Source organism: Sciurus vulgaris (genome assembly GCF_902686455.1).
Source record: "Sciurus vulgaris genome assembly, chromosome: 10".
In the NCBI taxonomy this organism is placed as follows: Eukaryota; Metazoa; Chordata; class Mammalia; order Rodentia; family Sciuridae; genus Sciurus; species Sciurus vulgaris.
In genome coordinates this window covers 76,543,284-76,558,066 of record NC_136470.1, presented here as the reverse complement: position 1 = coordinate 76,558,066, position 14,783 = coordinate 76,543,284, and the positions used below count along the sequence as shown (strand labels likewise).

General features: G+C 35.4%; 1 protein-coding gene across 3 annotated transcripts in view; it reads left to right on the top strand.

Annotated features, from left to right (window-relative positions):
- The window catches only part of PCYT1A (phosphate cytidylyltransferase 1A, choline), a 54,003-nt gene that overhangs the window by 15,714 nt on the left and 23,506 nt on the right, over positions 1–14,783 (top strand). For all 3 annotated transcript variants that reach the window (XM_079156265.1, XM_079156266.1, XM_079156267.1), the window contains exon 2: positions 7,520–7,645. In XM_079156265.1, coding sequence (XP_079012391.1) covers positions 7,529–7,645 — 117 coding nt within the window. In that variant the 5' untranslated portion in view covers positions 7,520–7,528. The remainder of the gene's footprint in view (positions 1–7,519; positions 7,646–14,783) is intronic.

Here is a 14,783-nt window from a genome sequence, read left to right as displayed (position 1 = left end):
TCACTTAAATATCATTTGATAGATAATACTTATAAGGTATGGCGAGATTAAGGAATTTGTCTAAGTGCCAAGTGGTAGAGATGGGATTCATACGTAGGTAATCTGATTTTAGACCTGGACTTCTTAATCACTGCACTGTACTGGCAGGGTGAGGTAAAGATTTTTACATTTCTCAAAATAGAACATAGGTTAAAAAAAAAGTACTAAAAATACTCTCTTCCTTAGCCATTTGATGAGAGGATGGAGAGAGATTTTGTTAAAAGAATATATGTGACCAATTAAAATACAGATAGAATATTACTGTTACCTACCAAAGGTTTTTATAATATATAATTTATATATATTAATAGTAACAGTGGCTGCCTTGATTTTTTTTTTTTTCCTATGCTTACGAATCTTACTTTAGCTTTTTTTTTTTTTTTTTTTTTTTTTTTTTTTTTTTTTTTGCTATTGGGGATTAAACTCAGGGGCACTCAACTACTGAGCCCCATTCCCAGCCCTATTTTGTATTTCATTTAGAGACAGGGTCTCATTGAGTTGCTTATTGAGCATCCCGACATTGCTGAGGCTGGCTTTGGACTTGGGATCCTCCTGCTTCAGTCTCCTGAGCTGCTGGGATTATAGGCGTTCTTCAGCATGCCAGGCTTACTTTAGCTTTTAAAAGCTAGTCAGAAATTTCTTTTTCTTGTCCCCAATCCCATTTGTGGTATGCTAAAATATGTTTTGTTTATATTCTTTGTGTCTTTTTTTTTTTTAATCTAGTGGAACAGAGCCAGTGTCACAAGATCTAGAGACCCATGTAGAGACTTAGGTATTTCTTGGCTTTAAAATATCTTTGATAGCCACATTGACAGTATTAACTCTTGGAATAAAAAGCCTTTTGTTCTTTTTAGTATGATAATATCTGCTATATTTGGCTAGTTAAATTGGATCATATGACAAGATGATACAGTACTTTAATAAATAAATATTTAAGAAACAAAGCAAGTTTTATGGGTTGTATATTTTACTACAGTGTAAAAAAAAGCAGCAAAGTTGGAGTGGGGAATGAGAGATTACAAAGATTATAAAGTGGTATGAGAAAACTCGAGGGTGGTAAATACGTTCATTTTCTTACTTTTGATAATTTCACAGGTGTATAAATGTGTTAAAACGCAAATAGGGCTGGAGTTGTGGCTCATTGACACATACATGCATACATAGGGTAATACTATCTGTTTCATTCTACTATCTTTCCTAGTGTGTATGAGGCACTAGGTTCGATTCTTAGCACTGCATATAAATAAATAAAATAAAGGTCCGTTGACAACTAAAATTTTTTTGTAAAAATTTACAAATACACTTTAATGTATGTCAATTATACTTTAATAAGCTCTAAAAATATAGCACATCCCTCAGTCATTCCCCCCCACCACACACACACACACAAAAAAAAAAAAAAGCAAAAGAAAAGAAACAGCAAAAACTTTTGAGAAACTCCTATAGATGTGGTTTTTGGATTTTTTTTTTTTTTTTAGTAAGGATTAGGGATTTTAACTTGCAGTTATGGAAAATAATAATGAATATGACATATACCCCCTGGTTTATTATAGCAGCCTTAAAATACTGTTTTGTACCACAAATGAAAATACCTTTTTGTAATATAGAAGGGGGAAGAGCAGAAGTAAAAGAATTCTTTATTGCCTAAGTTGGAAGCTTATCAGGAAACCCTAGCAAAACCATCCAGTAGGAAAGATCTGTTGATCTGTACAGCTACCTGATTGGCAGTCTCTGAATCAGGCCAGTAGCTGCATCAGTTTTATTTGATTTGCCTTAGGATGTTTTTACCTTTAAATAACCATGACCTTTTTATTCCAGTGTTTAGTTAGGCTGGCCTGGCTTAAGTTTGTAAAAACTTAAGAAACTCATGCTGTAGAATGATCTTAGAGGAAGGTGGGTTAGTAATAATGATGAGGCAGTTTCTTTTTAAAAAACTTGTGTCTTGAGAGTCAGAAAAGTACAGACTTTAGAATTAGACAAGGCTGAATTTAAAGACTGGCTTTCCTACGTACTAGCTATGTGGTCTCTTGGGTGGGTTGCTTAACTTCCCTGATCCTTAATTTTCTCATTTGTAAATTGGACTAGTAATACCATCTTCTTAGATTATAAGGGTCAAGAAGGTAATGTATATAAAATGCATGGCACGGTGCCCAGTCCATAGTGAATATTAGAAAAAAGGATAGCTATTATTATTACTTTGCTATTATTATTTTCTTTGTAAGGAAAGAATACATTTACATTACTAAAGAACACATTTACATTACTAAAACATACTTCGTGGGGTGTATGTATGTGTGTATCCATCATATACACTGATTGAAAGAATTAGGAGGAAGAGGGAATCCGTTTTTAAAGACCCTAAGAGTCAATCTCATATGAGGGTCTTTCTCTGCAGGAAATTGTTGTAGAATATTTTTAAAATTAAACTTTTGTTTTTTGGCCAGATGCAGTGGCATGATCCTGTAATCACAGCTACTCAGGCAACTGAGATGGAGGATTGCTTGAGCCCAGGAGTTCTCCAGTAGCCCAGGCGAACAAAACAGTGAAACTCCATCTTTTTTTTTTTATGGGTGCTAAGGATCGAACCCAGGGCCTTGTGCTTACAAGGCAAGCACTCTACCAACTAAGCTATCTCCCCAGCCCCGAAACTCCATCTTAAACAAAAATGAAAACCAATAAACAAACAAAAATAAATGTTTTATTTTGAAAAAAAGTAAAGCCTATAAAAAATTGTGAGAATATTAAATTCCCTTATGTTCGTTCTAACTATACTCATATGTTGATAACATATTGCCATATTTACTGTACCTCTTATTCCACTGAGCTGCATCCCCTGCTTATCGTATAATGTACATGTTTTTCTTCTCTTTTTCACCCTCCTCCTCTTTTTATTTTGGAAAAAAAGTAAAAAATAGTAAAGCCTATAGAACAGTTATAAATATTAAAATGCACTTCTATAAATCTCTTAGATTCATAAATTGATAGGATTTTTAAAATTAATTTTTAAAAAATTTTACAGACTGCATTTTGATTCATTGTACACAAATGGGGTACAATTTTCATTTCTATGGTTGTACACAATGTAGATTCACACCATTCATGTAATCGTACATATACATAGGGTAATACTATCTGTTTCATTCTACTATCTTTCCGTCTCCCACCCCGTCCCACCCCATTTTCCTCTACATCATCCAGAGTTCCTTCATTCTTTTTTTCCCTGCCACCACCCCTCATTATGTATCATCATCCACTTATCAGAGTGGCCTTTGGTTTTTAGGGCCTAGCTTATTTCATTTAGCATGATATTCTCTAGCTCCATCCATTTACCAGCAAATGCCATAATTTTATTCTTCTTTATGGCTGAGTAATATTCCATTGTTTATACATACCATAGTTTCTTTATCCATTCATCAATTGAAGGGCATCTCAGTTGGTTCCACAATCTAGCTATTGTGGACTGAGCAGCTATGAACATTGATGTGGCTGCATCACTGTAGTATGTTGATTTTAAGTCCTTTGGGTATAAACTGAGGAGTGGGATAGCTGGGTCAAATGGTGGGTCCATCCCAAGTTTTCTGAGAAATCTCCATATTTCTTTCCAGAGTGCCTGCACCAATTTGCAACTCCACCAGCAATGTATGAGTGTGCCTTTTCCCCCACATCCATGCCAACACTTATTATTGCTTGTATTCTTGATAATAGCCATTCTAATTGGAGTTAGATGAAATCTTAGGGTGGTTATAATTTGCATTTCTCTAATTACTAGGGATGATGAGCACTTTTTCATATATTTGTTGATCACCTGTATATCTCTTCCTCTGTGAAGTGTCTGCCAGTTCCTTAGCCTATTTATTGATTGGGTTCTTTGTATTTTGGGTGTAAAGTTTTTTAAGTTCTTTATAAACTTTGGAGATTAGTACTCTGTCTGAGGTGTGTGTGTAAAAGATTTTCTCCCACTCTGTAGGCTCTCTTTTCACATTATTGATTGTTTCCTTTGCTGAGAAAAAGCTTTTTAGTTTGAATCTATCCCATTTATTGATTCTTGCTTTTATTTCTTGTGCTATGGGGGTCTTGTTAAGGAAGTCTGGTCCTAAGTCAACGTGTTGGAGATTTGGGCCTACTTTTTCTTCTGTTTGGTGAAGGGTCTCAGGTCTAATTCCTAGATCCTTGATCCATTTTGAGTTGAGTTTTGTACAGGGTGAGAGATAGGGATTTAATTTCATCTTACTATATATGGATTTCCAGTTTTGCCAGCACCATTTGAAATCATGACACTTTATCCCAAGATACTTCAGTATGTATATCCTAAAAGCAATAACTGTCTTCTTCAGAGCAGTATAATTATCAAATTCAGGATTAAACATTGGTGCATATTATCTGATATGTAGTCCATATTCAGATTTTGTTGATTGTCCTAATAACTATCCTTTATAACAATTTCTTCTCCAACCTAGAATTACACATTATATTTAGTTGTCATTTCTTTATTCTTAACCTGAAACAGCCTTTCAGTCTTTTTTTTTTAATGGTTGACATTTTTTTCAAGACTACAGATTCCTTGTAGAATATCTTTTAATTGGGGTTTGTTTGCTTGTGAACTGATAGTTTACACATTTTTAGTAGGTAATATGTCTGTTCTCTGTGCCTTATTTTAGGAGGCATTACTGGTGATAATTTTGCTGAGATTTTTTTTTTTTCTACTACCAAGGTAACACTTTTCCCTTTCTAATTAATAAGCAATCTATGGGGAGATACTTTGAAACTATGTAAATATCTTGTTCCTCAGCAAATTGTTCACCCACTGGTCTTGGAATGCTAAAAGAACATTTTTATATGAAACATTTATATTAATGTGGGAACTGCATGTGGTTTTCTTACAGGTGATTAAACTCTCGAGAAAATACTTTGTACTTTCACTTTATTGTCTTTTTAATTGGCAAATAATAACCATATGTTTATGGGGTACACCGTGATTTTGTGCAGGCGCGCGCGCGCGCGCGCGCGTGTGTGTGTGTGTGTGTGTGTGTGTGTTTGGTATGGGAATATAATCCAGGGCCTCAACACTGAGCTACATTCCCCAGTCCTCACTGTGATGTTTTGATGTTTACTGTGGAATGATAAAATCAAGCTAAGTTACAAATCGATCCCATTGTTAATCTTTTGTATTAGTAGTAATAGCATTTAAAATCTACTCTTTTAGCAATTTTGAGATATACAGTGGGTAATAATATATCAATTATTTATTATGGTCACTTTTTTATATTCCACATAAAAGTGAAATATGCAGTATTTGTCTTTCTGTACATGGCTTATTTCACTTAACATAATGTTCTCTGGGTTCAGGTTGTACTTTAAAAATTACATTATAGTACCTTGCTCACAGTTAAGTGATAATATTATTGACTGCCTGATAAGATTGATTTGTCTGATGCCAAGTTGCACTTTTCTCATGTGATAGAAACTGCCATTAATTGGATCGATTAGACATTCTTAGCAGGCCTCTTAGATCAATGACTTGAGAGTAATGACCTCTGAATGTTTTGAAAGAATAATTAGTAACAGCAGTAGGGAAAAGCTCCGATCATTACCACTGGAAGAACTTAATATTAAATATTAATTTACATTTGTAATGAAAGTTTCTGGGTGGTGTTTGTGTTTCACTTTAGACTCTGCTATATTTTTATATCAGCCTAATACTTAGCCATGACTCATGGGGTGTCACCTTCAATCTCTTAAGAATCAGGCCAAGTTTCTTGTAGATCTTGTCACATCGCCATTTGGAATTTAACTGAAAGAAAGAAAGTAAAGTACAACTTGTTTCAATAAATGGCTCATTCATAAGGTCTTATAGGAGGTAGCGAGGCAGGGTAGGTCCTCATTGTGTCTGGCATTTGTTTTTCACTTCTAGCCTGAGGATTTTTCACTGTATCATTATCTTAGAGACGACAGAGCTTTTCCTATTCCATATATTTGGCTGATGTTTTAGCATTTTATCATTATCAAGAAATTAATTTATTTGAGAAAATTGTATTACCCAAGAAACATAAATATCCCTGCAGGAGAGGTTGCACAAGCCAACATTTAAACAGGAAATATCAAATATTCAGAACTTTCCTGTGATAACTAGTTGCTAGAAATTTTCTGCAAAGGAGGACAGTAAAAATGAGTTTCCTTTGGGCAAAGAGAAACCTGCATGGAGTTTTAATAACTGGGGACTCTGAACAAACCTAAGGTGCTAAGACTCTGAAAGAGAAAGGGAAAATAGGTACTAAAAAAGGAAGGGAAATGACATTTAACAGATAAACTATGCTACTTAAGTTTCCATAGAGCTAAAACCTAGTGGAATGGTCTACAAAGCATTTTGAGTTAAGAGATCCATACTTGTATCTTAAACCAGGACTTGGTAATAGTTATCCCTTTAAAAGAAGGAGGGGAGCGGTGGCAAACACCTGTGATCTCAGCAACTGAGGTGGCTGAGTCAGGAGGATCGACAGTTCAAGGCCAGCTTTAGCCACTTAATGAAACCCTATGGCAAAATAAAACAGGACTGGGGTTATAGCTCAGTGGTAAAATAGTCCTGTGTTCAATGCCCAGTATTGCAAAAAATAAACAAATGAATACATACATACATGTATAAAATAAAAAAATAAAAGCCTTTTTTCTCTCTTTACCAATTCTTTTTTTTTTTATGAAAATCTTTTTTTTATTTTTACAGACTGCATTTTGATTCATTGTACACAAATGGGGTACAACTTTTCATTTCTGTGATTGTATACAATGTAGATTCACACCATTCATATAATCGTACATACATATAGGGTAATACTGTCTGTTTCATTCTACTATTTTTCTGTCCCCCGCCCCCTCCCACCCCATTTTCCTCTACACCATCCAAAGTTCCTTCATTCTTCTCTTCCCCGTTACCTCCCTCTTTACCAATTCTTTACTAGTTATACCTTTCACATTGCCTTGCATCTGCCATGCCTCCAGTTGACCCAGAAATGATAAAAGGGGTATTCAATCTACATAGGTTGAATATTCTTAATCTGCTCAAAAGTTCCAGATTCCCAAGCATTTTGGATTTCAGATTTTCACATTAGGAATGCTTAACCCTATGCAAATATTCCAAATCTCAAAAGTCTAAAATCTGATACTAATGGTCTCAAGCACTTAGATACCAGATAAGCAACCTAGATAACTGTCTTTTCAGCCAAGTTATCCTAATGTTTTGCATAGAGTCAAGACAGGAAATTAGAAGTATGGAGGCTACATTGGTAGCAGGTACAACTTCTGAGGTCAGGAGATTAATTACTTTGCAGTGAAGGATTTCAGTGTTTCTTTTAGAGCCTGTTTTGTGAGACTTTATTTTTAGCAGATGTTCTTGGCTCATCGTAGTGAAATGTGTACAATGTTTTGCTATGTGTATTATCATCTATGAAATACTGGTGACAGACTTTTTTCCACTTTCTGTGACCAGTTAAAGAAGATGGATGCACAGAGTTCAACCAAAGTCAATTCAAGGAAGAGGAGGAAAGAGGCACCCGGACCTAATGGGGCAACAGAGGAAGATGGAATTCCTTCAAAAGTGCCATGCTGTACAGTTGTAAGTAAAGAAGAGATTTCTTTATGAAGACTTAACCTGGCAGGGAGAGGGTAGAAACTATATAACATTGGTAATGTTAGTGTTACACATTTACTTAAATAATGGGAAGAAAGAACAGATATTTCAGTTTTTGGAAATCTTATGTTTTCTTACCAATTATGACTCATAGCTCAATTGTAGGAACTCTACATTGGTATTGGAAAAAGAATGTTAGGAAAATTTGGAGGCTCTATGTGTATTAGGCTAAATATCAAATCCATACTAACAAAATATGAAAATTGGGGCTCAAGGTAGTGGCTTGATCTTAATGGTATCTAGTATTCTGTGTCTTATTGTCTTTTCTCCCTGTATCATCCCTCCAGTCTTACTGGTTGTATTTTAGAAGAAAATCTTTTTCCATTACTGCCTAGTTGATGTTCCTTTACTCTGGGACAGTTATTATATTTTTTATCTACTGTCAAACCTTGAATAAAAGTCCCCATTCCAATCTGCCTGTCCGGTCTCAACTTTGTATCCTTTTTAAGACTTCCCCTAAAAAAGCATGTCAAGCTGGGCATGGTGGCACATGCCTGTAATCCCAGCAACTCAGGAGAATGAGGTAGGGAAATCTCAAGGTCAAGTCCGGCCTGAGCAACTTAATGAAGCCCTAAGCAACTTAGCCTAATCCTGTCTCAAAATAAAAAATAAAAAGGGCTGAGGATGTGACTCAGTAGTTAAGCACCCCTGGGTTCAATCCTTGGTACACCACAATTGAAGTTACTATTGATACACAGTATTATGAAACCCAAGTTTCAAAGTTTTAGTAAAATAATTATATATTTCTGTGTTTTCTTTACCTGTATTGAGCACCAGTCATCAAGCAAACTGCAGCTTCTACTGTTTGGTTCTGGAGCTTTGTATCCCTAAGGAAAAAAACATTTCTTTTCTGTGACAATTAACAGTTGTTCCAAACCAGGACTTTATCTTGAGCAACAAGAACAACTAGACTCTACAAATACGAGGCATCTACCTCCAGGCCTGATATTGATGATATTGTCAGAGACAAGCATATTAGTTTCCCATTGCTGCTCTAGCAAATTACAACAAAATAGTATAAATATATTACCTTGGGGCTGGGGAGATAGCTCAGTTGGTAGAGTGCCTGCCTCGCAAGCACAAGGCCCTGGGTTCAGTCCCCAGCACTGCAAAAAAATAAATAAATAAAATAAAAAATAAATAAATAAATAAATATATTACCTTACAGTTCTGGAGGTCAGAAGTCTGTGTTGGCAAGGTTAGAGGTCCTAGGGAAGAATTCCTTGGGTTTTTTTTAGCTTCTAGAAGATGCTCACATTGCCTAGCACATGACTTCTGCTCCTATCATTGCATCTCCTTTTCTGATTTTGATTCTCCCTACCTCCTCTTTTCTCTTATAAAGATTCTGGTGGGGGCTGAAGTTGTGGCTCAGTGGTAGAGCACTTGCCTTGCGCATGTGTGAGGCACTGGGTTTGATTCTCAGCACCTCATATAAATAAATAATAAAATAAAGGTCCATCAACAGCTAAAAAAAATTTTTAAAAAAGACTCTTGTGATTACACTGTGCACATCCAAATTAACCAGAATCATCTTCCTGTCTCAGAATCCTTAATATTCACATTTTCAAAGCCCCCTTTGCCATGTAAGGTAACATAATCATAGTCCAGGAATAGGATGTGGATATCTTAGGGGGCCATTATTCTGCCTTCCATAGCAAGTAAACTCAGAAAATAACTCGAAATAGGGCATTGTTAATTTCTGAAAGTTCGTTAGAGAATTCAGATTTAAGAGATGGTAGTAGGCACTAGTTCAGTACTATCACTTGATGTACGGACAGGATAAATCCAAATGGGTGCTATTCTCAGCCAGTCATTATACCCAGGAAGAGAACAAATGAGTCCAGTCTTTTTAGTGGAATGAGCTCTGAGAGGACTTAAATTGCTTGCTTTTTAGAATCTGAGGAACTTCAATGCTTTAGATTACTTGTTTCATATATTCATATAAAAACAGTTCAGTAACTTGCTTGCTACCTATGCCACATTCCTCCCTGGTACATACTAATTATTTAGCTTGGGCTAATGGTGAAAGACTCACTCACCAAACTGGCTGGACCAATCCTAGTGAGTAGTAGTATCTGCTAAATATACTCATCTGTTATGTCCACTGTTCACTTGTACTTTCTATCTTTGAATTCTTCTTGAATTCTGTAATGAAAGCAAATAAGATTTTTCTTCTTTTGTAATGGTTTTATTGAGATATAATTGAGATATCATACAAACACACTACCAACCTAGTAATTCAGTGGTTTTTAGTGTAACCATCACTACACCCCATAGTAAGAGTTTTTTTTTTTTTTTTTTCAATCACCCCAGATAGCTCTTACATTAGCACTCACTATCCATTTCCCATCAACCTCTCCAGTTTCTGGAAACCACTGATCTTTCTGTGTATGGATTTGACTATTCTGGATGTTATATACAAATGACATCATACAATATGTAATCTTTTGTGTCTGACTTCTTGCTCTGAAAAATGTTTTCAGATTTCATCCATGTCATAGTTTGCTTCACTGCTTCATTTCTCTTCAATGCCAAATCATATGCTATCATATGTCTCATACCACATTTTGTTTATTTGTTCACCAGTTGATGTTTGAATTGAGTAAACAAGATATTGCATGGTATATTACTACTGCATGGCAGTAGGTGCTAGGGTTGTAAACCTTTGAAAGATAGAAGTACATAGAGCTCTATAACTCAGGGCTCATTAGCTTTAGGAGAGTGCTTTCCTGAAAGTGGGAAAAGGAATAGAAAGGTATTAGGTAGCCAGATTGGTAGGTCTGGATAAAATGAATAGGAGAGAAAAGAGTTAAAGAGAAAAAATTAAAGAATAACTCTATGCTATTGTCTGTAAGTATAAAGAGTTTACTGACAAAGATGTTTCTAAAGGTACAATGAAAAGGACTACAAGGGCTGGGAGTGTAAGTGGCAGAATCCTTACTTCATATGTGCAAGACCCTGGGTTTGAGCCCCAATACTGAAAAAAAAAATCACAAAATAATTATAAAAATTAATCATTTAACCTATCTTAGTATTTATCATATAGATAAATGAGTCATGGGTTACCTAAACTATGAAGAAGAAAATTGGCCGTAGTTCTGCTTATGGCTTAGTAATTACCACAACCTCATTGCAATCAACGTATATTTCTCCAGCAATATTATTTGGAGTTTGCTTAACATACTGCTACTTCACACTTCTGAATTTGTATTCTATCTCTTATGTCCATTTCTTGTATTCTTATTTATATAAGAATAGAAATAATCAAGTGTAGAAATAATCTCTTTGGTGAAACTTTTCCAAAACCGCTGAGCCCATCCCTTGGGATCCTCTAGACAGCTATTGATACCTTTGATTTACTTCTGTTTGGCACTGTGATACTACTGTATGTTATCTATTGCTGTGTCTTTCCTCTGTTTGTCTATAAGCTAAACAATAACTCCAATGCATAGCAACTGGAACATAAGAGGTTCTTAATATATGTTGGTTGAAAGTCTAGGGAAAAGGAAATTGACTGATTGGAAGATGCAGAGACACAGATTTTAACTAAACATAGAAAAACCCTTTTTAGGAATGGAATTTATCTGAAAAGGGACTGGGTTACCTCAGGAAGCACTGCATTTTGGTACATCAAAACATTTAAACCTTGAAAAAGATCATTTAAATAGGGATAGACAGAAGCTAGACTAATTGGTTGTTAGATTGTTGTAATAATCCAGGTTGGAGATGATGAGGGGCTCAATTATGAGAGAAATTTTGAAAGTTCTTGAGAGGCAATGTAGACAATTCTTTGATGTTATGGGAATGCAGAGATTGAGAAGTGTTAAAGATGACTCCTAGGTTTCAGTCTTAGGTAGATTGTATAAATAGGTGCTTCACACTAAGATAAGACTGAGGAGAAAGAAACAGGTTTAGGAGGAAGAGAGTTGAATCAGGTACAAGTTAAGTTTAAAAGGCTTATGAGGGGTTGTAGCTCAGTGGTAGAGTGCTTGCCTATCATGTGTGAGTCCCTGGGTTCGATCCTTAGCACCACATAAAAATAAGTAAATAAAATAAATGAAATAATTGTGTCCATTTACAACTAAAAAAACATTTTAAAAGGCTTATGAGACACTCATAGTATTTGAATAGATGAGCTCATTGTTTATATTCACTGAAATGGCACTACAAGTTGGAAAATTACTGCTTTTCTTTTCTTTTGGTACTGGGGATTGGACACAGGACTGCTTTACCACTGAGCTACATCCCTAGCCCCTTTTTATTTTTTATTTTGAGATAGGGTCTCACTAAGTTGTTTAGGGCCTTGCAAAATTGCTGAGGTGTGTCTCAGCAATCCTCCCAAGTCAGTGGGATTATAGGCAGTTGCAATAGCACTCTGCTTCTTTTCTTTTTTTAAACAGAATCTTTCTGTTCCACTCCTTATCCCCACTCTCTCATTACACGTTCCTCCTCTTGACTGTATAGCCTTTTCCCGGGCATTACTAAAATAATTTGGATCTCAGAAAGACCTGTCATCATTTGTGCAGAATGTATGGGTGAAAGGGAAATGTTTTTTTCTGTGGCATTTGGAAACTTTTTGCTAAAAAATGTTCAAGAATCCTTGGAAAGCAAAAAGAGTAGTGGAAAACCAATACCAAGTTCTAGGCTCATGTTATTTGTGTTCTATTTCCCTATTTGTATGAACACCAGAATCCCTTCTCTTAAACTGGAATTTCGAGGAATAGTGAGTTATTGTGTGTGAACACAGTCAGGAAAAGGTTGTTATGGAAGCAGTATTGCATATAGAGATCATTCATAATTTGGGGGATGTTGATTGTCATAAGTTATGGTTTTTAGACACATAGATTTTGAAACTTTATATAGCATTTAGAAGCTGATCTCTTAGATTTTTGAATGAAATCATACATTCTGTGTGTCTGACTTCTTTTGTTTAGCATAGTGTTTATTTGGTGCATTCAGGTGGTAATATGTGTCCAGAATTGATTCCCTTTTAAAATTATTTTTGTATGTATTTTCAGTTGTTTGTGGACCTTTATTTTATTCATTTATATGCAGTGCTGAGAATCAAACCTAGTGCCAGGCAAGCACTGTACCACTGAGCCACAACCCCCAGCCCCTTGATTCCCTTTTATAGGTGAATGATATTCTATTGTATGGATATATCATTTTGTTTAGCCAATCATTAGTTGATGGACTTTTGAATTGTTTCTGTTTCCTAGCTATTGTGAATAATGCTGCTATGAACTTTTTCATATACAAATTGTTTTTTTTTTTTAAATACATGTTTTCAGTTCTCTTAGGTGTTGTATACGTAGGAGTATAATTACTGAATCCTGTGGTAATTCTGTGTTAAATATCTTGAACTGTTTTCCAAAGCTGTGCATTATTTTACATTCATGGTAGCAAAGTGTGAAGGTTCTTTCCTCCTTGTTAGTACTATTTTGTCTCTCTTTGTGCTTATAGCATAACATCTTAGTAGGTATGAAGTGGTGTATCATTGTGATTTTGATTTGCATTTTCCTGACTCATGTTATTAAGCTTCCTTTCTTGTACTTACTGGTCATTTGTTTATCTTTTCTGGAGAAATGTCTACACCTCTTTTGTTTCTTTAATTCTTCACTTCCCTACTGTCCCTTCCGTTCATCAGGACCTAACCCTAGATCTTTTGTAGTTTCTGTTAATTTTTAATTTTTCTTCCTGAATCTATTAACTTGGCCTTCTAAAAGTTTCTAGCTTGATCTGGGATAAACAGTGCTCAGTAGTTCCACTAGTCATTTGCTGATGCTTGGTACATTACCCACAACATCTGTTGCAGATATCATCTCCTTTCTTCAAGCTTTCAATCTCATTCCAGCTTCCCTGTTCATCCCAGGTTACTTCACTCCCTACTTTACTGTACTGAGAAAAATGAGAGCATCAGACAAAAGTTTCTACATCTTCCCTCCTTTCATCTGACATTGTCCTTTTATTACATTTCCTTTCTTCTGCTTTTAGAAAAATGTAATCCTTTTTATTTCTTGGGTTAACACATTCTCCCTGCTGTCCCTGAGGCCATTCCCTGTCATTCTTCTAGATTTGTGTTTCCTAAAGTTTCTATTTTTCCACTCTCTGGTATTTTTAGTCACTTTGGTTTCTTCTTCATGTTAGACATGTATAGATTTCGACTTTTTAAAAAACTCCCAGTGGATTCTTCTATCCTTATTAGATATCTCTCTGTTCTCGTTCCCTTTATGGCCACACATCTCTAATGAAGGATTATAACTAGTCTATTTTCTTTTTTATTTTTACAGACTGCATTTTGATTCATTGTACACAATGGGGTACAACTTTTCATTTCTGTGGTTGTACACAGTGTAGATTCACACCATTTGTGTAATCATACATGAATATAGGATAATAATGTCTGTCTCTGTCCTCTATCTTTCCTCCCCCCCACCCTCTTGCCCCATTTCCCTCTACACAATCCAAAGTTCTTCCATTCTTCTCCCCTCCACCCCCCTCATTATGTATCATCATCCACTTATCAGAGTGGCCTTTGGTTTTTAGGGCCTAGCTTATTTAGCATGATATTCTCTAGCTCCATCCATTTACCAGCAAATGCCATGATTTTATTCTTCTTTATGACTGAGTAATATTCCATTGTGTATACATACCACAGTTTCTTTATCCATTCATCAATTGAAGGGCATCTCAGTTGGTTCCACAATCTAGTTATTGTGAATTGAGCAGCTATGAACATTGATGTGGCTGCATCAATGTTGTAGTATGCTGATTTTTAAGTCCTTTGGGTATAAACTGAGGAGTGGGATAGCTGGGTCAAATGGTGGGTTCATTCCAAGTTCTAATCTATTTTTTTATCTTCCAGTTTTCTTAGAGCTACTGGTGTTCTTTCACTACTATATTCTATAAGGTCACTAATAACTATTTGAATCTCCAAATTTAAAGACTTTCTCAGTTCTCATTGTCTTTAATCTCCTTGGAATATTTAACAATTAGAGTAATCTCTTTCTTTGAAATTATTCATTGGTCTCTGTGACATACTTTTTATCGGAGTTCTCTTTAA